The sequence below is a fragment of the Perissodus microlepis genome, chromosome 1 (genome assembly GCF_051167445.1).
Source record: "Perissodus microlepis isolate ML-2025 ecotype Zambia chromosome 1, ASM5116744v1, whole genome shotgun sequence".
Classification (NCBI taxonomy): domain Eukaryota; kingdom Metazoa; phylum Chordata; class Actinopteri; order Cichliformes; family Cichlidae; genus Perissodus; species Perissodus microlepis.
In genome coordinates, this window is record NC_140461.1 from 20697940 (window position 1) to 20723280 (window position 25341).

A 25341-nucleotide genomic window follows, 5' to 3' on the forward strand; every position below is an offset into this window, starting at 1 on the left:
AAAAACAATGAGCGCGTTTTATGTTTACTCAAACTGTACCAGTGAAGCACTATTGCTCTCCTTCAACGTCTCTCTTCCTCTCTCCCTCTCTCTCATTCTCCCTGAAACATGCACCCGCGTGCGTGCGCACGTGCATCAATACCAACTTAGGTGCATGCGCGCTCTCCTTCTTTCTCCCTCTCGATCGCGCACATTCAGACTGGCAGGCGGACCAGTAACATACACGCACACACACACATACACACACTTTCCCTTAGCTGTGCTTTTGTGTTTTGTCAGAATTAATGAGAAAAGTTCCCTTGCCCTAGGGGTAATTAGTGTCCTTGGAGTTAAATAAGCTAATACTTAGACACCTCTGGCACAAGCAATTATGTTTGTGTATTGAATAATTGATTCAAAGAGGGGGGAAGGGCTGCTAATCAGATCTGAGCATAATGAATTGATTTAATTAACAGGGGAATCCGAGGGTCTCTGGAAACTGCGCGCATTTATTCAGTAGCAGCAGAGGCGAGCGCGGCACATAAACTGGGAGAGAGGCGGCGCGAGTTTGCTTTTAGCAGTTGTCAGATTTGCAATTGGATTTGTTTGAATATAGTTGCCGTTTCGGAGCAAATGAGAACGGGAAAGAGAGAATATTAAGAAGCGAGGAGAGCTCAGCCGTTCAGTCTGAGCGTCTGATCCGACCGTGTGTGCACAGTTACAGATAGGCGACACTAGATTTGTATCGCTTTTCATTGTTTTTGCCCCCCTCCTCCTCTTTTTTTCTTTTTTATTCTATTCGCATGGAATTTATCAAGAGCAACCGACGCTGTTTGATCGCTATTTGTTTGCGCTGCACTTCAGTCCGGATAGGGGTTTCTCGTCGTGTTTATCGCCGTATTCCGTGTGTGAATTATTATTGATAGGAGGGAGAAAACGCGCAGACGGCAATTCATCTTTCCAGGGTTTCGGTTTATCGAGGCGTAGTCTAGTCAACCGCGCGTTTCAAAGCCATTTCCAGGAGAAGCTGTGAGCACACCGAGCGGTGCAGCCTGCTGGAGCCGAGGACGGATCGCCCGAGGAAGGACTCCTCGTTCCTCAGGACGATGGTGTTGGACAAGGAAGAGGGTGAGTAACGTCTACCACCGTAGGATGCTATAACCTAGGGAGTAACGCGGCAAACTAGTGACATTTTACACACTGAGTGTTTTTTCCCCGGACCCTGTGCACCGGCAGCCTCCGCTTAACGCTGGCTTTTTCAACCCCATTCAGTCACGATGGGGTCCGGGCGATTTTTTCTCTTCCCCTCCCCTCCTTTTTTTTTGTTAACTAACAATATCGTATGTGCTTTCTGTACCACGAAGTTGATGCGCTCTTCCACAAAAACCCTACAAATGCCAAACTGCAGTTCAGTTAGGGAGAGTTTATTATAAACAGGATTTGTTTGCAGCTTTTTTTTTGTCTTTCTTTTTTTGTTTCTTTTTTGTCTTTCTTCGTGTGAGCCAGAGTTTGATGATACTCCACACAGACTGCAGTGCATGTGGCTCCTCTTTTCTTTCCTCCTCCTAAGTGCTTTTTGCGTCTGTGAAGTTGGCGAGGCAGCCTTTGACATCACCACGGGATGGGAGATGACAGCAGAGTGCTTTTAACTTGATTGCAAATTATGGATAGCGCCTGTGCAGCGTTCGCTCACTTTCCATCCAAATAGGCCTACTTGCATTACTTATCTATTTCAATGTATTTAGGTTAATGGGCGAGGCAATCTAATTAATTTTAATTTAAATCAAATTCGCCTCTAATGACGTCCCATTTTGGATTAAGCCGATGTTGAGATGTGTGCAGTGCATCCGTCACATTCGGGTCTGTTTAGTGCATATGCTCTGAACACATTTGCACAACCTGATTGAGATGAACTAAAAACCAAGTAGGTGTGTGTTGCATGTCTTTATTCTGTCACTTCTTTAAGAGTATTTTGAGGTCGATTTGCTGACAATACAGACCACCTGCTGGCATGCACGCTGACAGCCACCACAACCATAAAACACTTCTTTTTTTTCCCCGTGTGTGCTTGTGTATGCGCATGTTATTTCTCAAAGTACGGGATATCTCTCTTGTACACTCCAGTTTATGCCGGACTCCTCCTCCTCCAAAAGTAATGGATGCATCTGTAACCCATTATTTATGTTTGAAAATGGATCTTTCATTCATCTTAGAGGAGCATCCTTTCACTTACACATCCAAAAACCAATAAAAGGACTGTGGTAGAGACATAAATTGGTCTGTCCGGCTGAATCTATGTTGTGCTGCTAATGTACTCAAATTAACTCAACTGTAAATTGTCTCCTTTGGATGTCTGTCTTGCTAAAAGTTCCCTATATGATTCATGATTCAGATTGCTTTTAACAGTTATTGGCTAAGCAATATGGTAAATGTACAAGGTGATGCAAATGGCATTAGTGGGAAAGGATGCACAGGAGCATGTAATGCAGTCAATACTACATTAACTACTGATGCCCAATTACAGAACCAGGGAGAGAGGCTTTTAGGAGCATTAGGACTTGCAGAAAAGCTGAGATCACCTGCTGCTCATTGCCTAAAAGCTTCACCCTTTATTTGCTGGGTCCAACCAGCAGCTCCAGCATTTTGGCCAGGTTGTCAGCAGAGCGGCTCGGATCTGGTCTCTTTCTCTATGATGCCTCTTAGCGTTTATTGGCTCCAAAGTTATAGGCTTGTCAATTCAACCTTCACGTCTAATGTATCCACTTAGTGCCTGCGCAAACAGATGCACGCGTATGTGGCAGTGGAGGTGTGGGTCTGGGTGGCCACACGTGTGTTTATGTGTGCTTACTCTGCGTTGCTGTTTTTTTTTTTTTTTGTTAGTTTATTTGTTTTTTGTTTTCTTGATTGATGTACTACTATGCCCGTGTGCGAGTCGCCTAAGTGTTCATATTTCAGTCCTTGCGCGGGCTATAAAACAGATCATCAGTGTGTCTGTTCTCGTGTTCAAAGCCAGCGATCCAAGTTGGCAACAAAGTAATGATGCTGCTTGTTTGGCAGACCGTTTTTGAACTCTGACTCCTCTTAGAAAAGTCTGCAACAATTTGTGCTGCAAAAGCAATTACCAGAAACGAACCTCTGTGACTGATACCAGTTCTTTTCCCACTGCGCCAGTTTGTCTCGAGTCGAAAATGTAAAATAAAAATTTTATGACGCACCCCTGTCAGCTGTCATTGAAATCCTCATCCTGAATGGTTTCATGTTGGATGCAGATACCTGTGGATACTGTGTGTAACCTTAGCTCCTTACTCTCAGATGATTAGGTCATTATCCTTGTATGTATATTATCTGGCAGAGCCCTGAGTCTGGGAGCACAGAGGACGACTGCAGTAGGAACACAGGCACTGCTCTGTGAAGTGACCTAATATGCAGGTTATAGTGGGCAACATGTACCAAAATATTCACTGTCAACATTTTATTTTACCCTGCGATATGAGGTTCCAATTTGCGTATAATTTGAGAGGGGTGGAAAAAGCAACTCAGCCGTTTTCTCTCTTTCTTCGTACACTGCAGGAGAAGAAAGTGGGTCCACGCTGAAGGCATCTTCCTGCTGAACATTACCATAACTACAGTATACTCTTTACAGACCTGAACCAAAGGGTGGGGGCGGGGGGGGGGAGAAAACAGGAGAAAAAAAACCTCCAGCTACTTACAAGTTTCCAGTTACCTGTGCTTGTTAATTTAACATCCTGTTATCAACCTGTCCACTAAAAATGTGTACATTCATAAAGCATGTGATTGAAAAGCAGTGCTCCAGATGAATACAGACTGGCGATCTTTCTGTCAGCTGCTGTAATAAAACTTGGGCTTCGGGCTCCGATTTTTATTTTGAAATAATAAGAATTGCTTCATTCTTTACCAGTGTTACCATGGTAATACTGTCTTGTAGCGATGTTATATTGATCTAGAAAGTGGACAGTAATATTTCTTTTCTGTTATTTGCTTTCTGAGGGTTGATTTCTAATTTCCAGTTGGAGATTACTTTTATATGTTCCTTAAGTCTTTTCACTTTTACCAAGGAATGCAATTTGCTCTCTCGTATTTGCTATTTTCTCAGCTTATTGGTTTGGTCTTACTTCAAAATTAAACTTGCCCATTTCAAATATTGAAATTACATCTGGTTTTGGTGCTCTAGGGCTTGAACAATATTACAAACACATTGCTTCGTTTGATATTTCTTAAGTCAGTACAGTTTTTTTTAGTAAGCTTTATTATAGGCACCTGCGTTGCCTGTATTGAACTTTTTCTCCTCTTACACACAGTTTGTCAGGAGGCAGTTGAGTATTTGAAACATTTACAAAGTGTAACCTAGTGCTTTTTTAAATGTATTTTTTTATAAATATGTAACAAAATGGTATCAAAAAAATACATGTGCGTAAATAGCACAATATACCCTGCACTGACAAGCAACAGTCTTACACCCTCACTGTTTTGGCTGTCCATGTAAATCATTTCACTTTATTCATTTTAGCTGAGCTCAGAAGAAAAAAAAAATGCACACAAAATCGCATTAATACAATTTTCAGCTGCGAGTGTTTAATTCCATCTAATCTGAGCCTGATCTTACAAATGCAGAAGCCTCACAAGAGACAATTTCGTCTGTCACCACTAAAACCTCTAGATCCCTATCAGTCCTGATCGTTTCATATTTTACGAGTGCGGGAGATTTGTATCACTTTCCATGATCTAAGTGGAATTCAAAGAGACTGAACTGAGACTTAAGAGACGCGTGTTAGCGAGCGCGCCCACCTGCCTCCGATGTAAATTGCTGCACTCATCAGTGTGGCACACAAACTCAATTATGCACTCTTGAGCTGTAAGAGCATCCCTTTTATTATTGCCAGAGGCCACATGCTAGCTATGTTATCATACAAATTCTCACAACAAGATCTGCTGCCACCACATGCATCACAGAGAACAGACCATCCCTGTTGTGTTGTCCCAAGTCTGACCCCCTTTTTTGTTTTTGGCTTGTTTTTATTCACTTCAAAAACGATGTTTTCAGCATCAGCAGGAATATTGCGAGACTGGTGAGATTCAGCCAGTATAAAATGAGCAGGACCAATGCAGCATTTTCCCAAATCTGCATATATTCTAACAAGCTGAGATGAGTCACAGACACTGGGGGAAACCTTGTGTCTTAGTGCAAGTTCAGAGGCAAATGCAGAAGAATACATCTAAAAATATTAGATGAGCCGCTTTACTGGTGTCAACACTGATTGAATAACTAACACAATACATGCGTATACACTGTATATACGATACTGCTTCATCTGTTTGAACCTGTTGAAAGCAAGTCTCACTGCTACCTGTCACCGTGAAGCCGACTCCCTCCAGCAGTTATTGACTGCGTTCATGTTTACGTGGCAAGGGGGAGAAAAAAAAAAAAACGATACACTGATGCCTCTGCAAACATACATGTACACACTTCCTGCAACATCTCATCAGTTATTTTTTTCCTGCTGTTGTTTTGTTTTTTAACATGAAGTTATTTATTCACCTGTTTACCGGTTGCATGCTCACGGCTGCTGCTTGTGTGTCGTTCTGCACTCTGTAAAGCTCACTCTTTGCTCGCTGAGAGAAAAAAAAATCATTTCTCCTTTATTCTGTCATCATAGGCTTAGAAAAGGAAGACAGGAAACATAGGAGAGACGAATGACATGCAACAAAGTTCTTGAGATGAGCAGATGTCAAAACTACAAAGCCACCAACTATCGTTCTTCAGCAGCTTTGCTACAATGGGGGGGGGGGGGGGGGGGGGGGGGGGGGTTTAAATGACATTTGGAAAGATTTTAAACCTGAAATATAAATGGATGTTTATGTTTGTTTGATTACGATGGTGCGTCCTGAATCATGTTTGACCCGACTCTCGAATCCTATCAGCCTCTTAACGCCGTCTTGTGTCATAAATCAAACTAACCTACATTTTATTTAAACCCTCCTGATTTAATCCCTTGATGCACATTTTTTAAAAGTATGCATACATGTGTTTTTTTTTTTATCGCAAAACCCTATTCGGAGATTTTAAAGAATCTATTGACTATATCAGTATGACATATTGATTACTACTTACTCCTCCTTTTTACTTTATAGCTATTAATGCTTTGTGCAAAGCTAACAAAGAAATCCTAATTGCGTATATGTTTTTTTGTTTGTTTTGATCTTTCAATCCTTCATCACAGTATCTATGAGCACAAATCCAGTCATACAAATTCAGGAAACCGGATCTCAGATGAGATAAACCTTTGCAACTGCCCTCACTAAAAGTCATCAAAATTGGCCAATAGGTGCTTGGAAATCAGCAAGGCGTTATTAGCCTATGCCGCCTTTCATCGCATGCTCGCTCTATAGTTTTTGCCGTTGTCATATTTCCGTTTGCAGAAACCCTTATTGTTGTAAATTTTCATCTGTCTCTGGCCCTGCATGTGCGGATTTGTTTCTTAGGGTGTAAGTGTTCACTGGTCAGTGAAAGAGACTTTGTTCCTGTAAGTGTAAGGAGCAGCGCAGCCTCTAGGGGCTGCTAGCGGGGCTTTTAAACTTTCAGACTAACTTCACTCCAATCTCAACTTCTGAAAACAGATTTAAGCAGATTCAATGTTTCTGAAAAATTCGTTTGATTCTTTTAGGGCAACTTAATTTTGTCATAAATTTGCCATAAACCTTTTTGCTCTAATGTTTTACACAGCTTAAAATGACACGTATTGAAATACTTAAACTGATGCTTGAGTTTCTTTTTTATTTACGCCCAAAACATCAAAATTAAAAGCTGATTTATAGCATGAAATAGAGGAATCCAAAAGAAAGGAGGGTGGAGCCGTCACACTTTATTAAGATCTTGCAATTATCTTGTTGGTAAATAGAAGAGCCTGGGTGCCTTCACTTAAATAAGAGCCAACTTGCTTAGAGCTAACCCCTCATTGGTTGACCTTTAGGTAATAAAATCTTAAATAGCTAATTAAAGCCCGTGATTAAGACAGCCTTTTTGTTGCCCCCTAGAGTTAGATTAGGCTTTTGATATTGACTATCTGAGTATTTGCAAATACAGCTTCTGATCAAATAATGCCATTTGTGTGTGTGTGTGTGTGTGTGTGTGTGTGTGTGTGTGTGTGTGTGTGTATGTGTGTGTGTGTGTGTTTTCCCAATGAAGTTAAAGTTATAAACCTGTTCCTCAGACACTTTTGGCCCCCGTTTCAATCACATTACCTTTCATTTCATTTTATTACATTTCATTTGACCAGCCATTTGATTTTAGCCAGCAACAGGAATTACTCCTAGAGGGAATGGCATAGCTCTTTTATATTACGGGGTAATAAAATAGTATTCAAATGTATTCATTAAGACCATTTTCATAATGAAACATCAAATATCCTCTATGGCGTTTCCCTTTTGAGAGTTTTGGGACAGGCCTGACTTTGCGAGACAGCTTCTTCATGAAGACCTCTTTCTCTAATTGTGCACCCAACCTCCCTCATTATTTACCCCATCAGGTGTGGGAGTAGGTGCTTGAATGACATTAGAGGCCTGTGCTGCCAAATAACTGCCCCCTGTGGGGAATTTGCATTATTCAAGATTAAAGAACCTCACATAGTGCACCACAGTATGGTGTTCCTTCTTCCCTTCCATTTTCAACACACCGAGGACCCTGAATGGCACACCTGTCTCCTGGCATATCCTTTGAAATAATAAGTGTGCAGTAATTGCTGGGGAGTGGGAAGGATTTCGTACATCACTTCCTGACCTCATGAGTGACACAAACTTTAGAGGGCTCCATTTTTCCATCTCCAAATGCATTTTTAATGTGGACTGGAAAGTGTTTGTGCATTCTGTTCCGGATGGCGGAAAGTGGCTGTGACGGGTCTAATGGTTTGATTTCTTTCTTTCTTTTTTTCTTGACAGGAATCAGAAAGTGGCAGATAAGATTGCCTCTTCTATAAAGGTTTAAAAGTATCTAGTTTGACAATATATAGATTTTTAAAAAAAAAAACTTTATTCAATCTCTAATGGAGACTCCGGGGGAAATGTCAGTTGATCTTGTGCCTACTGTACTCAACTGAGATGAAGATGCATTCACCTTCTCGATTATTGACAGCTTGCACTTAAATGAAAAGCTGCAAAATGGCAGGTTTCGAGAACTAAACACCTTAGACCAACGGCAGACAAAGCTCAACAGTGAGCCCACATGTGATTGGCTGGATGAAATATCAAATGGTCTCCTTGATCTGTCAACACTGACAGTCTTCCTTCTTTAAGACCTCTCTTGGGGTTTATTTGGAGTAAAACTGCACGATCAAACCATGGCTGTTTTTTGCGTCTCTTCTCCTCCTCCTCATTCATCTTAATCCCCCACTCTCATTTTCTTTTTCCTCATTCTTTCCCCCTCACTCTCTTTCTGCTGTTGACAGCTTACCTTGCAGAGCTCTAATCTCAACCTACTACTGAGCAACCAAGTGTTGGAACAAGTCGCCTTCTGTAATAATTTGGAAACTCTGCCAGTTTCATGTCTTGAAAAAAAAAAAAGCAGCAATGAATTTAATTAGAAAGCTGTTGCATATCTCTGTGATACATTTCTTTTAATTAACCCCATGTGAATAAATTAAAAATAATAGGGGGCTGAAAAGTGTGGAAAAAAAGCACCCTAATGAAGTTTTCCGTTAATTGGGATGGAGTGTGCAGCCAAACCACAGTGAGTAGTGAGCACCAGGAGCTAACAATACCTTCTGTAAGCCTTTAGAAAAAGGGCCTAGGGCCTTCGTGCTGACTTCAAGTGTAAGAAATGCACCTCTGACGTGATGGAAATGACCGTAGGCTGGGAGAAAAGGCAGCCCTGTTCCAGGCTGCTCTGCTGAGACTCCCCATGCCGCGCTTGAAGCTGGGCCAGTGTTATTGCAGCCCTAATGTGCCTGACTCATTTGGAGCGGATCAGGAGTAATTATGGTAGGGAAAGTGGCTGCCGACCGTGGGGGTCAGGACACTTGTAACATGTGAAAAGAGCAATTATTCCAGGAGACAAAACCCTCCCTTATCCTGGGCAGCGCCAGGGTCAATGCAAGGGACGGCTGGGCTCCGTTTCAGCGGGGCTTATTAGCCACAGCAAGCTGCAAAGTTTGAGAGAGTGCATCTTGTTAATGAACAGTCCCCTCCTCAACTGCACCAGCCCTGTCTGCTCTCTCCCACTTACTGTGGGTGTTAATTATGTCATAATCATAGCATGCATACAGTCCCAGAAATCACCTCACAGACCCTAGCATTCATACACAACCATCTGGAAAAGTAGCATGCCGCACGGTAACATAGAAGGCTCTTAGAGCAAATTATGAGAGGGGGGAAAAACAAAAAAACACAGCCAGTATGAAATGTAATATTGACTTGGGCCTAATTCGAGAGAGCATATGCACGTGTTCATGCATATCTCTTCTTTTGCTGCTTGCATATGCACCAGCTAACGATAGGCACATGATTCAGTGTTCTTTATTTTGTTTATCATTCAGAATGCGCTCATCACTCTGCTTTCGACTGTCTATTCCAGCTGATATTATTACCAGATGTCTTGTATTTTGTCTCAGAGATATAAAAACACGTCTACGGACTCAATTACAGCAATGATGGAAGCTGAATGAAAAGGGGCTGATTTATGCGCACAATAGCAAGACATCTGCATGAGATGCCTATTAACCTCAGTGGCAGACACCTTGGCCCAGGGACAAATTTTATTTTCCAATGCCAAGGCCACAACATGGCTGAAGCACAAAACACTTGGATAAAGAACTAGACCAAAATCAGCATAGTAAGTTTGGATTTTTTTCTACTATTCTTCACTTTTTCGAGTTATTTGAGCTCAGCATCGTTTGTAACTTCATGCAGCAGTTTAAAGACTCGGTTAATATCCGGCCCGATGTCTTGTGCAGGAGTGGTTTGAATAAAGGAGAGGGTGGTGGTGGTGGGGATAATGACACATGCGCTTGTTCCAGATAAATGCAATCATTTGCTAATACAGTATCTAATTTCCCCGAGCATCGCGCTCTGTGTATTCACCACGCCGGTGGCTAACGCGTTCTTATTTAGTGCAGCTGGGAGTTGGAATTATAGGGGCCCCCAAGAAGAGGCCCACCCAGGGCCAGCTTCCACTTCCTTGAAAGACCACCTCCCTCCCCATGTGTCAGGAAGGCTGAGCGAGTCTCATCAAGATCCTTTACCTCCCCGTGAACCAGCAAAGTCTGCATCGCACCATGGCGTCAGAGCTTTTAATTGATCAAAAGACATTTAACAAACAGAGAAGCAGATGTAACTGTCCTTTCTGCCATTAAAGGTTGAGTGCCTGTGAGAGCAGCTGTTCCACTGGGAGTGTGTGGGTGTGGGTGTGTGTGCATGCACAGCAGTTGACTAGTGAAGGGGTGAATTTGTGAGTTCGTTTCCCTATCAAATGAGACAACTGGCTAATAAACATTAAAATTATATTGTTTTAAAGCTATTTCTGATATGAAATCAGTTTAGTTCTTTAGTGAATAAACATTTACTGTCAAGTTTTCTTTTTCTTTCATTGTAAATTTAATATAAGAAGAAACAGTGCTGATTTTAGCGGGTGATTATTCAGACTAATATTATCATTCCCACACCTTTACGCCCACAGAAGCTGATACAAGACTAACCAGTCTTCCTTTTAGTCTGCATGAAATGACACAGCATAGCTGATGGTGGCTCCGGGATTCGTATAAATTAGTGTATGCGGAATACCATTCAAGCACCTGCTCACTTGTTTTAAAATAGCAACCAACACTTTAATGGTAATGATGGGGAGGAGAAAGGGAGTTTGGGGCAAATTGTAGGTTTTTCTTTTTCTTTTTTACAGGTTTTCCCATGTCTGTGTGATAATTGTATTTTTCCATTTTCCTCCCCTGTATTTCCTTGAGTGCTCCATCCAGCGTGTTTTCTTTTAAAACCTTAAATATATCAGAAAGGTTAGTGGACTGATGTGATTTTGTTGATAGCTCTACAGATGGAAGTGTAAATGGGGTAACAGAAATCGGATGCTATCTATAATGGGAAATACATGCTTTGACAGACTGCTTGGCTTGAGTAAAACTAACTGTACATATTCCTGAAAGATACAATCTTTAAAGGGGAGGAAAAAGAGGGAGATGACAGGCATTTTCACACAGTGCTAATGGCAAATTAAATTTCTCCTCAGGAAGGATATTTGGCAGGCCAAGTGCTGTCTCTCCACTTTGAGGGGTAAAATGCATCCCTTGTTGGAGAATGAATCGTGATGTGGAGAGGCATGCTTTTGGTAACATCAAATGACACTGGAAGGTCAGTGGCACTTGTATCTGTTAAATGGATTGGATTAAGTGGAGGCTGCCTCCTAGTCTGCTGCTTCCTTTCATAATGCAGCTTTTCTTTCTGGGAGGTGGCAAGCTTTGGAGGGTCTGTTCTACTCCACCGTTTCACAGAGCGCCGGGAGTGGTGACAGGTGCAAGAAAATGTCTCATGGCATTAAGGGAATTGAAAAGACATTTACTTTACACAATCATTTTTTTTTCTGTCACCGCTCTTTGTTTAGTAGGTTTTAGCTACTGCCTCCTACACTACTATTAAAGCCGTTTTCCAGAGGCTGCTTTGGTAGAAGACATCAAACTTGTGTTTTTGGGGTTTTTTTTCTTTCCCCCTCCCCAGTGTTGCTGCAAGGAAGAGGCATATTGGTTTCTTGGCAGACATTTGGTGTTCCTCTGCTGAGGTGTCTTTCTTAGTTAGGCCTAAGGACCGGGACATCTGCATAAAGAAACAGAGAAACTTCGGTGACATGAAGAAACAGTCTGTGTTGTCACCTTAATGATGCCGAGAAGCGTTTTATTTAAAAAAAAAAAAAAAAAAAAAAAAAAAAAAGTGTTGAGCAGCACACAGTAACTCCATGATGGGTTAAGCTTTGGCCTTTTCAAGTGTGATGTAAAACACACGCGATATGTTTAAGGGAAGTGTTGCGAGTGGTGGTGGTCTCGACCAATTATGAGTAGCCCTCCGGAGGTGGAGGAACGACCTTTTTGTATAATTAGTTCTCTTATTTAAAGCAAAGATTTTGAGTAGAATAACTAATTAGGTGTCATAAAAGGCAAATTAAAGATTTTTGAAATCCCTGAGGGAAATGCAGCAACTTCTATATTTTTCTTTGCACAACCTCTGAAACACACACACACACACACACACACACACACACATCCACACACACACAGGCATTTTCTCTCTCCTCATTAAGACTGTTTTTAGTTCTGTAGAAGCCTGTCAGGCGAGCACTGTTGGCATACCTGCAGAGAGCTCCCCTAACAAGCCATGAAATACAGGTAGAAGAGTCCGCCCTTATCCAGTGTGGCTTGAATTTGAAGCTTTTTAGCTTCATTTACACTGAACATTGGTATTTATAGCAGGTTTTGTGATCCTAATGCGGCAGCTTCAAGGGGTCTGTTTTGGGAAGGAGGGAGACGAGGGAGCTGGAGGGCAGGCAGAACACTAATTGATGGCTCACATCACCAGCACTGGACCAATTAGCCTCTCCTTTCTACTTCTGATAAAGAAATAAGACGGCTCAACACCACTACAGCACTTACTGACATATAAACCAAAGTCATAAATTTGACTAACAAGCCCTGCAATTCCCTTCACCTCCTTAAAAAAAAAAGAAAGAGGGGGGGGGTGCTATTTGTATTACAGTCATAGCATTATTGATGTGCGGATGGCCCTTAAAAAATTGCAGCGCAAATCTGGATCCAATGAGGTACTTTGTGGGTCCACTTGCTTGCGTGTGAGAGCATGTGAAAGAAGGAGAAAAAAGGCAGGGAGAATGATAATGATTTTCTGTTCCAAAGAAGTTCTGCTGAAAAGCGGTGTAAGATTTCTGTGAAGGAGAGCGAACTTGACAGATTGAGCTGAGAAAAACAGCGCGGAGCGAAGCAGTCCCTTGTTACCAGCTGAAGTTGTGTGTATCGCTCAGTAAACTGCAGAAGTTAAAACGGATCCAACTACAGGATGACCTTATTCACACGTAACATAACACAACTACACAATATGTCACATGTTTGCATACTTTCATTCCTGAGAAACGCCTGTGCGTGTGTGTGTGTGTGTGTGTTTGGACCGCATGCACAACTTTAAAGTGCAACAGTGACATTTCATATAAAACTGTACAACCCGTCTTTAAAATGGGGCCCTTTACAGATGCCCACACATACAAAATGTTGGCCTGACCCCCCATGTTGCAGACTGTCCAGTCTTTTTTTTTTCTTTTTTCGAGAGAGAGGGAGAGAAATGTGTTTTGAAAGTAGAGTGGCAAGTGGCGTCCACTGTGTGTTCTTTTAGATGGATCAATAGCTCAGTGTGTGAGAGAGTGTCTTAAGAGCTGTTGTCTTGTGCTTTCAGCTGTGGCAGACCTGTTAGTGCTACAGAGGGGAGCTGCGCACCCCTGCCTCTGTACCAGCAGTGGCCTGAGGGGGGCTTTTAGTCCAAACACAAATGTCAACCACACATAGACTATTAGTGTTTAGTGCAGTTATTAAATGGACTTTATTTGTCCTTTAGGAGGCTAAAAGGCGCACTTAAAGGGGACCTGCGTGACAGCAGGGCAATTTGCGAGTTTGGTAACTTAGGCTCGCTCATTGCAGACACATGAGTACAGATAAGTGTAAAAGGAGGAAAGGCTGTAATGCTCTGAGCAGGGAGCACTGTGTGTGTTGGCAATTTGTGTGCGCACACACGTGTGTATATGAGTCCGTGTCTGTGTGTGTGTCCCCGCGTGTGCTAAAAGGCACTTAGGCCATAACATATCTCACTGGGGTCTGGTAGCAACGTTTTTGCGGTCAGAGGCTTTTTAAAAGGTTAATGTTAATCTATACCAAACAAAGCCCACGAGGAGCTTTTACAGCTGTGGACAGTTGAGTGAAATGGGCTTTGATGAAATGATAGGTCACTAACATACTACGCAGCTTGTTGTAAATACCTCGGTAAGCAAAATAACTCTGAGAACTACCTGAGACGTGCTCCGTCCTCTGAAGCCTGCTGCCAGTGATCATGTAACTTTTGTATTACAGCATGTTCTTAGTGGAATAAGTAAGTCGAGGCTTTGTAGTCCAATGTGACCTGTGTGCCTATCTACATGGAAGAATGTTTTCTTTAATGCATATGAAGCAGGTAGGCAGTGTGCTGTGGCCGTGTGCGAGGCCAGGCTTAGACGCCTCGAGAAGCAGCCAGCTTATCAAAAAGAGAACAGAAAAGTCACTCGTGTTCCCGGGCCGTAAATCACGCGTGGCTGTTTGTCTCCTTATCACTACAGGTGTGCCGATGCTCTCCGTCCAGCCCAAAGGGAAACAGAAGGGGTGTGCTGGCTGCAATCGCAAGATTAAAGACCGCTACCTGCTCAAGGCCCTGGACAAATACTGGCATGAGGACTGTCTCAAATGTGCCTGCTGCGACTGCCGCCTGGGGGAGGTGGGCTCCACCCTCTATACGAAAGCCAACCTCATCCTCTGTCGCAGGGACTACCTGAGGCAAGAAAGACACACAATCACCTTTCTCCCCTCACAACAAGCACAAAAGCGATGTCGTTCCCAAAATTGTGTTACTCAAAAGGATCGCAGAGTTGTTGTTTTTTTGTTCCCTCCTCTCTTTTCAGTTTCGCATATAACCCTCCCGGTAGGGTTTGTTGTGCTTTGTCAGTATGAGTCGCGAACACTTTTAAAATCAATTTCCATCAGATAAGGTTAACGCCTTATTCTTTTACAGAATGTATACAGGTGAAGGCTAATTTGTTTTGCATAAGGAGAAAAATACGCGCAATTTTTGGAACACCATTTTTCCTTCTTCCTCTTTTTTTATTTAAAAAAATTGTCCACAAACACAAATCACAGTTCCAACATCTACAATAAACCACGTGGATACCCAACCATATATATATATTTCTTCTTTACATGAACAATGAACTAGGGTTCTGTCATGACGACATGTTTTTGGTTGTATCAGCACTGTAGGCTGTGAGAAACCTCCAGGCAGGCTTGTTGCTTCACTAGTGCTGCCCCCCCCCACCCCTTCTTTCTGATACCCCTGCCATCTGCTTGTTAAATTAAACATGACCATTTCCTGGGCGTTAGGTCACATTCCCTACCATTTATTTGAGGGGGAATCCCCCTGGGGCCGACTTAAAGATGCCGGTGCCCTAGGCCCCTCCTCCCGAAACACCCTGCCCTGCACCGTCCTCCCCCCTTCCCCTTTCTCCATTTTCCTTCTGCCTCCTTGTCTCACAGCGTGTTCACTTTTATCTCTTACTGCTACCCATTTAAGTTTTGATTAGTTTATTCCAATTTAAGATGGTAAATTAAAAAAGAGCAGCATCACTTAAATAGCCACTAAAATTCAGCACAGAGAGCTTTAATCAACCTGGCTTTCCTCTACCTCACTGATGCCTTTTAATGACATTTCACTTTTATTTCAGCTCTTCCTTCGACCTGGAAGAAGCCTACAGCCCACTGGAGAGGTGCTTAGGGATGTTACGTTGAGATAGGCCATTACCATCCATCAGTCCCCACCCACAGTTAATGCTTTTAAGATGCAGTGAGAGGTTGACTAAGACCTGATGTTTCCCCCAAAAGGGGCAGATGGTGCAGATGAGGTAATAATAAATGGGCAAATGACCGGGAGAAGGCAAAAATGATGAAGCTCAGAGTTTCACTTGGTAAAATACATCAGCTGAAAGGACAGCAACCTCAACCCTGAAGCCATAAGTGCCTACTGGCACTGTAAAGGGAGAAGGAAAAGCTTTCTCGCACATTAGGCCACTAAGATGTAGAGGTCACAGAAGGGATGAAATGAAGAGAATGACATATGGAATCAAGAGTTAGGAATACTAAAATAAGAATAAAAAGGACGGAGCTGTAGAGAGCTTCCTGTGCTCCTCTGCTGCCCCAGATTGTCTAATGAAATCCATCCCACTCGCCTGCTCTTCAGCCTGCGACAAATGCAGAACACTTAATGGCTGAGATGCTCGAGATGAATTCTATTATGGAACAAATTAAAACCCTTGCCTTGCGTATATAGGAAAGAGGCAGTTTGAGAGACCAGAGTATTTGAAAGTAGGTGATGCAGTCTCCATGCAGCGCCGGTTTCCTTTTCATTCCTTCTTTTCTCTGTAGTAAGACGAAGGCTCTGCTCACCTGCAGTAATGAAGTTAAATCTGTACACTGAATTAGCCTCCCGCACTTCATTAAATACAAGCAGTGGATCAAACACACTTTGGTTATTTCCCAGGGTTTGGAACCCTGCCATGCTCACATTAATTATTATAGGAGCTCCATCTGTGATTGTCCTTCAGTGGCATTAGCAACTTATTGAATGCACCCACACTTTACTGAATATTACACTCCAGCGCGCGCGCGCACACACACACACACACACAAAATGCACACCTCAGCCAGTGTCCTCCCGTGCCCTTCAAAACCATGCACCATCAAAAAGTTTAGTTTTAATCCACCTGATGTCAGTTCCCTGCATCTTTCTTTTTGTAAGCAACTTCCTTGTAAGAATAGCAACTTTATTAAGCATTTTCTTTATTGTCAGTCTTTTGGTGAAGTCGTAAAACCTTTAACCCCTCGTATATACAGTGATGATACGATCATCAGGACATGAAGCTAGAAATAATTCAATATTCTGTTTCATATATTAGAGTGGACATAATAGTCAGCCACTTATCAAAATGTGGTGTAATTAACTGTAAGAGGAAAACGTTTTCAAGATAATGGACATTATAAGTTATCCTAAAACCAGCTGAATAGCAATGTGATAGAGGATGGCTCCACATGGATGTGACTGTTTTTCAGATCAGTCTTCTTCTTACTCCTTGAGGAAGTGAAACAGTTGCTCTTCTTTTTCAGGCGAGATAGATCTGTACAGAGGTTTACACTTTCAAAAAAGACACAACTGTTGAGGAAGGTCAGAACACGCGACGCATGCATTAACAGTTTTCCCTTTTATGAAATCTGACAAACCCTATGCAGGCAGGGAAGTCTCAAAGAGCTCAGAGAACAGGTAGAAAACTTCAAGAGCCACAGCCCAATCTGAGAGAAGCAATTCAGAGAGGCAGATGATGCACTGTAGGAGCTTTAAGGGTTTGAAGTTAGCAAAGCAGCGAGTTGAAAGAACTAAAGAAGGCCCTCTTTTCTCTAAAGACCCATTGTAATAACTCAATAACAGAGGAAGGAGAGCTCCTTTATGTTCCTGCCGTCCAACTTTGCTCGCAACATCCCACACCAGCACACAAAGTTACATTTTTAGCTACTAAATAGGAGCTCTTTTAAGGAGTCGAGAATAGGCTTCATTCCCCTGCACTGAAGATGGTAGAAAGCAGGGATAAGGCAAGTATACAAATTCTACAAAGTTAAGAACCTAAAATGCAACTTAATTGTTTAAAAACCCAAAGTCAGCATGCATATAATTAGACCTAAGCCATAACAATGACGGCAAGTGATCCAAACAAAGCCTATAATCTTGAGATGGTGAGATAAGAGTAATTTCAGCATTGTTAAGCAGGGACACACATATCTATTCTCATTTCTATGTGTCTACAGATACAATTTAAGGTGTCACTCATCACTGTGTATCTGAAAGGTGTCAATTATGGTCATTAAATGAACCACAAAATTACTTTATTGATAATACAGTTTGCTGCATATTATACTGCAGATATATTAAGGTTTTTTAAGCTTTCTTGATCCTAATACTTACCAAGACTGGTGATCGGTGTCTAAAGTAAAAATGTACGTTTGGCATAGAGAGTCTTTCTTTCATGGCCATTATAGTAACATTCTCACACCCCGGCATTGCCACCCTTAGATTTAGCAGTCTGAAATATTTAATTATAAAATGTTTAATCTCTGTCTGCAAAAAACACATTAAAAACATCACAGTGTGCGTTAAAGACATGTCGTAGAATATGGAACGACAACAGTGGTACAAAAATGTCGTTAACATTTTCTTACCTTGCCACCCCATATTGCAAAACTATGGGGTGGCAAGGCTATTATACGAATTTGCATTGATCACCAACTTCTCCAATGACCTGTGAACTCCAGCTGTGTTAGAGTAGCACACACAAGCCACTACTTGATGCAAGTGTGACAAGCACAATAACAGTCTCCTCAAGGCACTTTTTGTTGTAAGGTAAAGACCCTACAATAATACAAAGAAAACCCCATCAGTCAAACAACCCCCGAAAGTGGAAAGGAAAAGCTCCTTTTTAACAGGAAGAAACGTCCAGCAGAACTAGGCTCAGGGAGGGGCAACCATCTGCTGCGACCGGTTGGGACAAAAGATGGGGCAAAAAACACACTGTGTGTACAAGTGCACAGTGAGTGAAGAAGAAACTCAGTGCATTATGGGAAGCCCACATCAGCCTCGGCCTATTGCAGCATAATTAAGGGAGGATTTAGGGTCACCTGACCCAGACCTAACTGTAAGCTGAAGGCTCTGCCTCCTATTCTACTTAAGAAACAAAAGCAAGCCATCAGTCTGAAAGCAAAGTGCTCTACTTGGTTGATGCGGTACTACGAGGTGGTTACGATAAGATTCGGCCAGTTTATTTAAGAGCTAAGGTTAATGTTCATTGTTGATCTTTTCCACAAAGATTAAGACTTAACAGTAATAACTGCAAAACATCAACAATAGCAAATTTAGCAGGATGCTAGCACATCTTTATCAAAACGTAACTTGTATTTATACCTAAAAGCATTACCACTTCAGTTTGAGTTCTGCTGCTACTGCCAGTCAAAACATTTTTAAGTTTGCAAAAACACAACACTCATCTAATAAGCACATCCAGCTTGCTTTTACTTATACTGCATTATGCCATTTAGAAATCCATATGAGAATGTGTCACAGGCTGTGGTGAGCAATCCAAATCAGCACTTCTAACCCTTTAATCCATTTATATGAACCACAGAATTGTTCAATTTTAAAAGAGGGCTTCTTGCTACAAACCCTGCTACAATACCGATGATTGATCAGCAAAGCACACAGGCCTTGGTGCATTACAAGCTGGAGAAATTTGCCAGTCATAAATGCTGAAAAAACGGTGTTGATGTTGATTTTTTTTTTCTTTCTTTCTTTCTTTTTTTAGACTTTTCTTCAGAGAATATTGATTTATTTAATCCAAATGGCCAGGGAAATTGAAGTGCATGAGCCACTGCACTCCTACAATACGGGACATGTGTCAGAACAATGCATTCGAATTCCTCCGAAAATAGTCTATTCAAACAAAAAGAAAATCTACTTTAAATGAAATGAATTAATGAACAAAACCCATTTACAGCTTACGTTCGTGGAATGCACTGTTTGGGTGCGGTGAAGCATGTCAAGTTTATAAAAAATGACGGTTAAAATGAATGCAGTTTCATGTGGTTTTATATATGTTGTAGTATACATGTTGTGTATAATTGCAGAGTCCTTGATCACACACAATCTATACTTAAGTACAAGTTAAAGGTGACTCTGAGTAGCTTGCGTCTTCATTTTTGTGCTAATATGTTGGGATCTGTTGGCTAACATTGCATTTTAGTATGAAACTCATTACTTAGGATGCTCTGCTACAGTGGTGTTTCTCTCTGACTGCCTTTTAGTTTCATAGGAGCAGGAAGAAAAGAGTATAATGTGTGCTGAACAGTTCACTCAGCCTGTAATCTCCTCTTAGCACAAGGGGCTCAATTAAGCCATATGTTGATGCCACATTATAACCCAGACACGTCAGCTGTTGGCTGAAGAACAGTATGAGTGGGACACAGCGATTACCGAGAGCACTTTTTTGCACTCCAACTTCTCTGTGCCAAATATCTGCCTGCGATTTCAAATCACAAAGCTGATAAGGAAATCAGGTTAGCATGAAAGACTATTAAGACGCTTAAGACAGACCGGTTATGAGAGCCGTTACCGTCCTTCCATACTGAAGGCCTCTAACCCCTTTTTTGTGCCATTAGCAGAATATTTTCTCACTGTGGAGTTTGAAAGACGTGGGTGTTTACCAGGTTCTGCAGGCTTTATGTTGTAAATGTTTCGTATCCAACGACGAGCTTAAATAACCCTCATAATAGAGTGGAAAAGAGGTTATACCCACACTATTTGAATTACTGGTTTGTGGAGAGTATAGATATAGCCGCAAAGTAAAAAGTAGCCACAGATGTGACACGCTGCTCTGACTGAAGGCGGAACTTGGTGTCAGGAGCAAGCTGGGCTTCCCCACCAGGCGTTTTCACAACCTGTATGTATCAACTGAGCACCATGTCTGCAGCCCAGCAGGGTGTAATGGAGATGGGTTAGAATAATCCTTCTGGCTGCTATAGGTGTGTGCATGTCAATTGCTGTAAATGACCAAGGTTCTCTAGGCTCTTTTATAGCTTAGGTTCCCTGAGGGAGAAAAAGGACATCACTATGACCTGCTGACTACATGGAAGAGTCTCTGAATGTCATGATGACTCTGGGTGCTCTGGAGTTTTCTGTTTTTTTCCCTCCAGGTAAAAAAAAAAAAAGAGAGAAAAGGGGTTAATTTATAAGCTGGAAACTCACCAGTTCACGGTTGCCAATACTTGTGCTTTGTCCACACAAACTCACTCATGTCTTGTAATATGAATGCTGGAATAGTGTGATAACGAGGTCAGGTTCTGTAGCACTGGTATTTGCTCTGTTTTCAGATCAATACTGAATGTGTGAGATTGCAATTTTTTAAAGCTGTTTGGATAAGTCTTTGTGTCTCTCTAAAGAGGGGGGGAAAAACATTCTTTGAGTTACAGAGCACCCCGTGGGTGGCAGATGTCTACTGTATGAGAACATTCAGTATTTTTTTTTCCTTCCTTGAAACAGTAACCAGTTGTAACAATGTTTCAGTTTAACACCCTGTGAATCCCTCTCATGGAACATAACAACCTTTCTCCCTCTGTTTCTGTCTTCCCTGCTCCTCTGGGGCAGTGGCCCCTAATTAGAAGCAGAGCTGCTGGATAGACATTTTCTTTAACAAGGTGGAAGCAACTGAATGGGACTCGCATAAACGAGGCAGAATATCAACACGGGGACTCCTCTGTCTGAGCTCTACAAGTTTGGGGGGGAAAAGTGTTTAACATACTGTTGGAATGACAATCTGCTGTTGCCTTATCCCCTCTTGCAAAGCTGTGAAGCGGTCCTTTTCCTGCTGCAGAATATATAAATCTATCTGTGCTTCAGAATCTCCAAATTAAACATAGGGGCAGGCGCTTGGAAAATGAAAATGTAAATCTGACTGGGGAAAGCATTTGAGGTTCCTTTTTTTTTTTTTTTTGGCTTTGAGGAGATCTACACCAGTGCCTCCTTGCTGTGTTTGTGACCTTTATCATTTGGCTCCTATCTAATAAGCCCAAACAAGCCGCAGTGAGGTTTGAGCAGTGAGTCTGTTCACTGTAAAACATTTAGTTAACTCCTCAAGGTTGCATCTACCATCACTGTCTCAGGTTCTTCTCTGAATGAAAGAGGAAGACGGAGAAAAGCGAGAGAGCGAGGGTTTGAGCCTGAATCCTTGTAACAGAAATCTTTTTGAACTTATGACTACATTATAGAGTGTAGCCTCATGTGCAAAAAAAATCCAGCTGGATTTGGTTGAAGACAGACTCATTAGGTAGTTTTGTTTTGAAAGAAGAAAACTTTCAGCAGTTCAAATGGTTTGCCTCAGACCTGTTTTCGTTGCTTTTGCAGTGTGCGAGAGGGAAATTCTTTGAAGAAGGAGATTAAAACCATGTGATCATTATAATTAGATCATTAGCCAAGAATTAAGATCTATGTTTGTAACTCTCATTAACAAATATACCAACTGGATGCCAAGAAAGATTTTTGCCTTCAATTCGATTTTCACTCCCTTTTTCTGTGAAACCCCCTGTTTTTATTGAACTTCTTTCTTTTACATTTATTGCTGTCATTTTGCTACGTGTTTGTTTGCTCTTTTTACTGCATCTAGGTAAAGAGAAGGTGGGTTAATCTCTGTCTGTGCGCGCTGTCTTTCAGGCTCTTTGGTACAACGGGGAACTGTGCAGCCTGCAGTAAACTGATCCCAGCCTTTGAAATGGTGATGAGAGCCAGAGATAATGTTTACCATTTGGACTGTTTTGCCTGTCAGCTTTGTAACCAGAGGTAAGAATGGGGGTCATAACTGCACAACAACATTGCATATTTAAGAAAAACACACACACACACACACACACACACACAAAAATAGGGCGTTAAAATGGCCAGTGGCTTAAATATTCGAGGCTCTTAAAAAAAATCTCAGGTGGAAAAGAAATTTTATATTTCATTCCATTATTGCAGACCACAGTTTATAATTGGTGGTGGGGGGAGTAAATTGCGGTTGGCTTGTGTTGCAAGAATCAAGGTTGCATTGCATTTGTAATGCCCTGCTAATTATTTTCTATTATGTCACGCTGCCAGCACTTTGTCCTTGTTTGTGGCTAGATCTGTAAATCTTTTAAGCCAATGGGATGTAAAATTAGCTTTTGTTCTCATTTGTCCGAGGAGGCAAAGGAGCCACAAAAAAAATAAAAAATGACGTCCTCCAGATTTGTGCTGTTGCACAAAAGAGAATAGACACAGGTGTGAAATGGCGTTTTCCTAAGGGATAGGAACTATTATAGAATTGGAGCAAGCACAAAGCCTACTGTATGGTATGATGTACACAGAATATGACATAGCCAAATATTGCTTTTTTCCATTAATATACTGTCAGTAATGGCACCTCTCTGAAAGCAGAACGTCCTTTGCATGCTTGTCAGGGGTGCTGTGACCCTGTTTCTCCACACAGCACAAGCCCATTAACCTTCTGCAGACCAGATTCAGTTACCATAGTGAACACCTGCTGTAAGGGAATTATGACTGCAGTCTCTTTTCTCAGCTGGCAGACACAAAGCCAGGTCTCATCTGGCACAGTATTGCCACGGCTGTGACCGTTACCAGCTTTATTTACTGTGTTACCAGCCTGGCACATTACTAAAGCCAAGCCATTTTCAGCTGTATTCTTATCTTCACTCCCCTTCAGTCACATTATGGAGCTGTGTCCACTGTGTCACACAAACAAACAGCAGCACACAGAAGAATATCAGTGGGGCAGGCTGCTATGTGTTATTTTCCCTCTCCAACTGACTGTGAGACTTTGGAGGAAAAATGTTTTCGAGCACCGGAACTAAACTGGTGTGTGAAAAGCTAACCCCGTGGCAGAGTTTCCTTGGAAACTCTTGCGGCGCCACCGCCGCTTTTGCCAGGCCAAGGAGAACTGACCTGCTTTTCATTGGCTGCCAGCGCCTGTGTCTGTTTGATTCGAAACTGTTTAGGGTTTTAATCTACTTTTATTTGAAGCCACATGTTTTACGATGGCCATCAAAACAGACTCTGAATCTGGCGAGCCGCGGTCTCGGCGCATGAGGTAAAATGTCTCGAGCCAAATGTGTGCGATCAAACAGAATCATCAGTACCTGCTGATCCTAGACGCAGCGTTTTCACTGCCAGAGCAGAGTCAACCAGTCAACAAACACACACCACTTTGTCGTGATGCCAGCATTAATCATCTTTTTTTTTCGTTTTGTTTTTGACAATGTTTTTTTTTCCGCCTTTTGTTTTTGTGTGCCAACAGGTTTTGCGTCGGGGACAAGTTTTTCCTAAAAAACAACATGATTTTGTGTCAAATGGACTATGAGGAAGGTCAGCTGAATGGGAGCTTTGAGACACAGGTCCAATAGTTGGACCCCGACGGCAGCAACAGCCGGCTCCACACGTTACACACGAGATGGATGTTCCGCTGCACTTGGAAAAAAGACAAGCGTCTGTCTGCTTGCCTGCAATACTTTTTAAGACCCCTTTATCAGTCCCTAAGGACTCTATTGTAAATGTTAAACTTTTTGCCCCTCCCACATCCCCCCCTCAACACTGAGCAGTTACAAATTTTGATGTACAGTTGTGCCTGCTTAGCTGAGCACTGTATTGCTTGTATGTTTTGTGAAATTTGTTTCAGGTTTGTTTTCTTTTTCTTTAAGAAATGGTTCACTGGAGGGTATGTACAGTCTGTTTTCTCTGTATATATAAACTGGAACATTTATTTTATGAAATGTAATGCAATTTTATTACTAGTGTGAATTAAAGATTCTTAAATGTTCATAGTGAGATTTTTTTTTTTCTCTTACCAAAAACCAAAGTTGTTGTTGGAAGGAGTTGGCCCACGTGTTGATATGTAATCATGTATCAGAAAACTGCAATGCTGTAAAGAGCCCTGCAGGCGAGAAAAAAAAATATATTTGAAGTCCTCTTTAAAACATGATGCAACGAAACAAGTTTTATTACATTTTGCAGAGTTCTGATGGAATTAGAAATGCTGTTTAAAATGAACTAAATAAGATTTTATTTGGAATAAAAGAATGCTTCTCCAAAACCGTGTTGTTGTGAGCGTGCAGGTGTCATGAAAGGGGGCTGAGATAAGCTGAGCTGCTCTGTGTGATTCATGCTTCACTAATTGCCATCTGATTATGAGGGTGAATTGGCCTGGAAATGAAATGCAACAGCAAATAAATTAGAGAGAAAATAAATGCTCATTGAGTTTGAGCTCATTCAAACTCATCAGCTACACAAGTGCAGTGCAGTATTAAAGGGTACTTTCCCCAGAAGACTGTTAATGGAGATGTGTGACACTGTCTGTTTATCTGATGAGGTTATATCTGATATACCAACTCTGGTCGAGCTGTCAAGATTTGCAGCCACTCCATCAAGTGATAATCTACTTCAGTGGCTTTGCTTATTACATGTATTTGTACACATTAATCTTTAAATTAAAGGAGGGGGAAAGGCGTTAAGCATATATTAACTGCAGTGTTCCTGCACACAACAAAAGGCTATGTGCAGGAACACTGATTACCATGGATTTGTTTTTAATATATTAAGGCTGAAAGTTAAATAGTAATCATAGTTTCGTGTTGTTACTACACAGTTACTAGCAGTAACAAGCTATAATTACAAAAAAATCTCCACATTTATGTGATGTTACACCCAGCAAAACTGAAACAGCCACATTTTTACACACTGCGAAGCAGTTTTTAAAAATTCATGGCTCATCATCCATTTCATTTCCATCCAAGGTCAGTAAGAAGTATTGTTGCACATCGGTTTGGACGGGCCTCATTGACCTTAATTTCACTCACATTACCAGACTTCACGTGTGTCGTGGAAGACCCTGAGAATTAAAAACCACCTAATGCTGCCTTCGATTTAGTGGGAGAGTTTCTGTCA

The 25341-nt window shown here is 41.7% G+C and overlaps 1 protein-coding gene across 1 annotated transcript; it reads left to right on the forward strand.

Annotated features, from left to right (window-relative positions):
* Positions 1-203: 203 nt before the first annotated feature.
* On the forward strand, positions 204-24217 carry lmo1 (LIM domain only 1). Its single transcript, XM_084934754.1, has 4 exons — positions 204-1107; positions 14351-14564; positions 22081-22206; positions 23699-24217. Exons 1-4 carry the CDS (start codon positions 1086-1088, stop codon positions 23802-23804), a joined length of 468 nt encoding a protein of 155 aa, XP_084790880.1. The 5' UTR covers positions 204-1085; the 3' UTR covers positions 23805-24217.
* The last annotated feature ends 1124 nt before the right edge of the window (positions 24218-25341 follow it).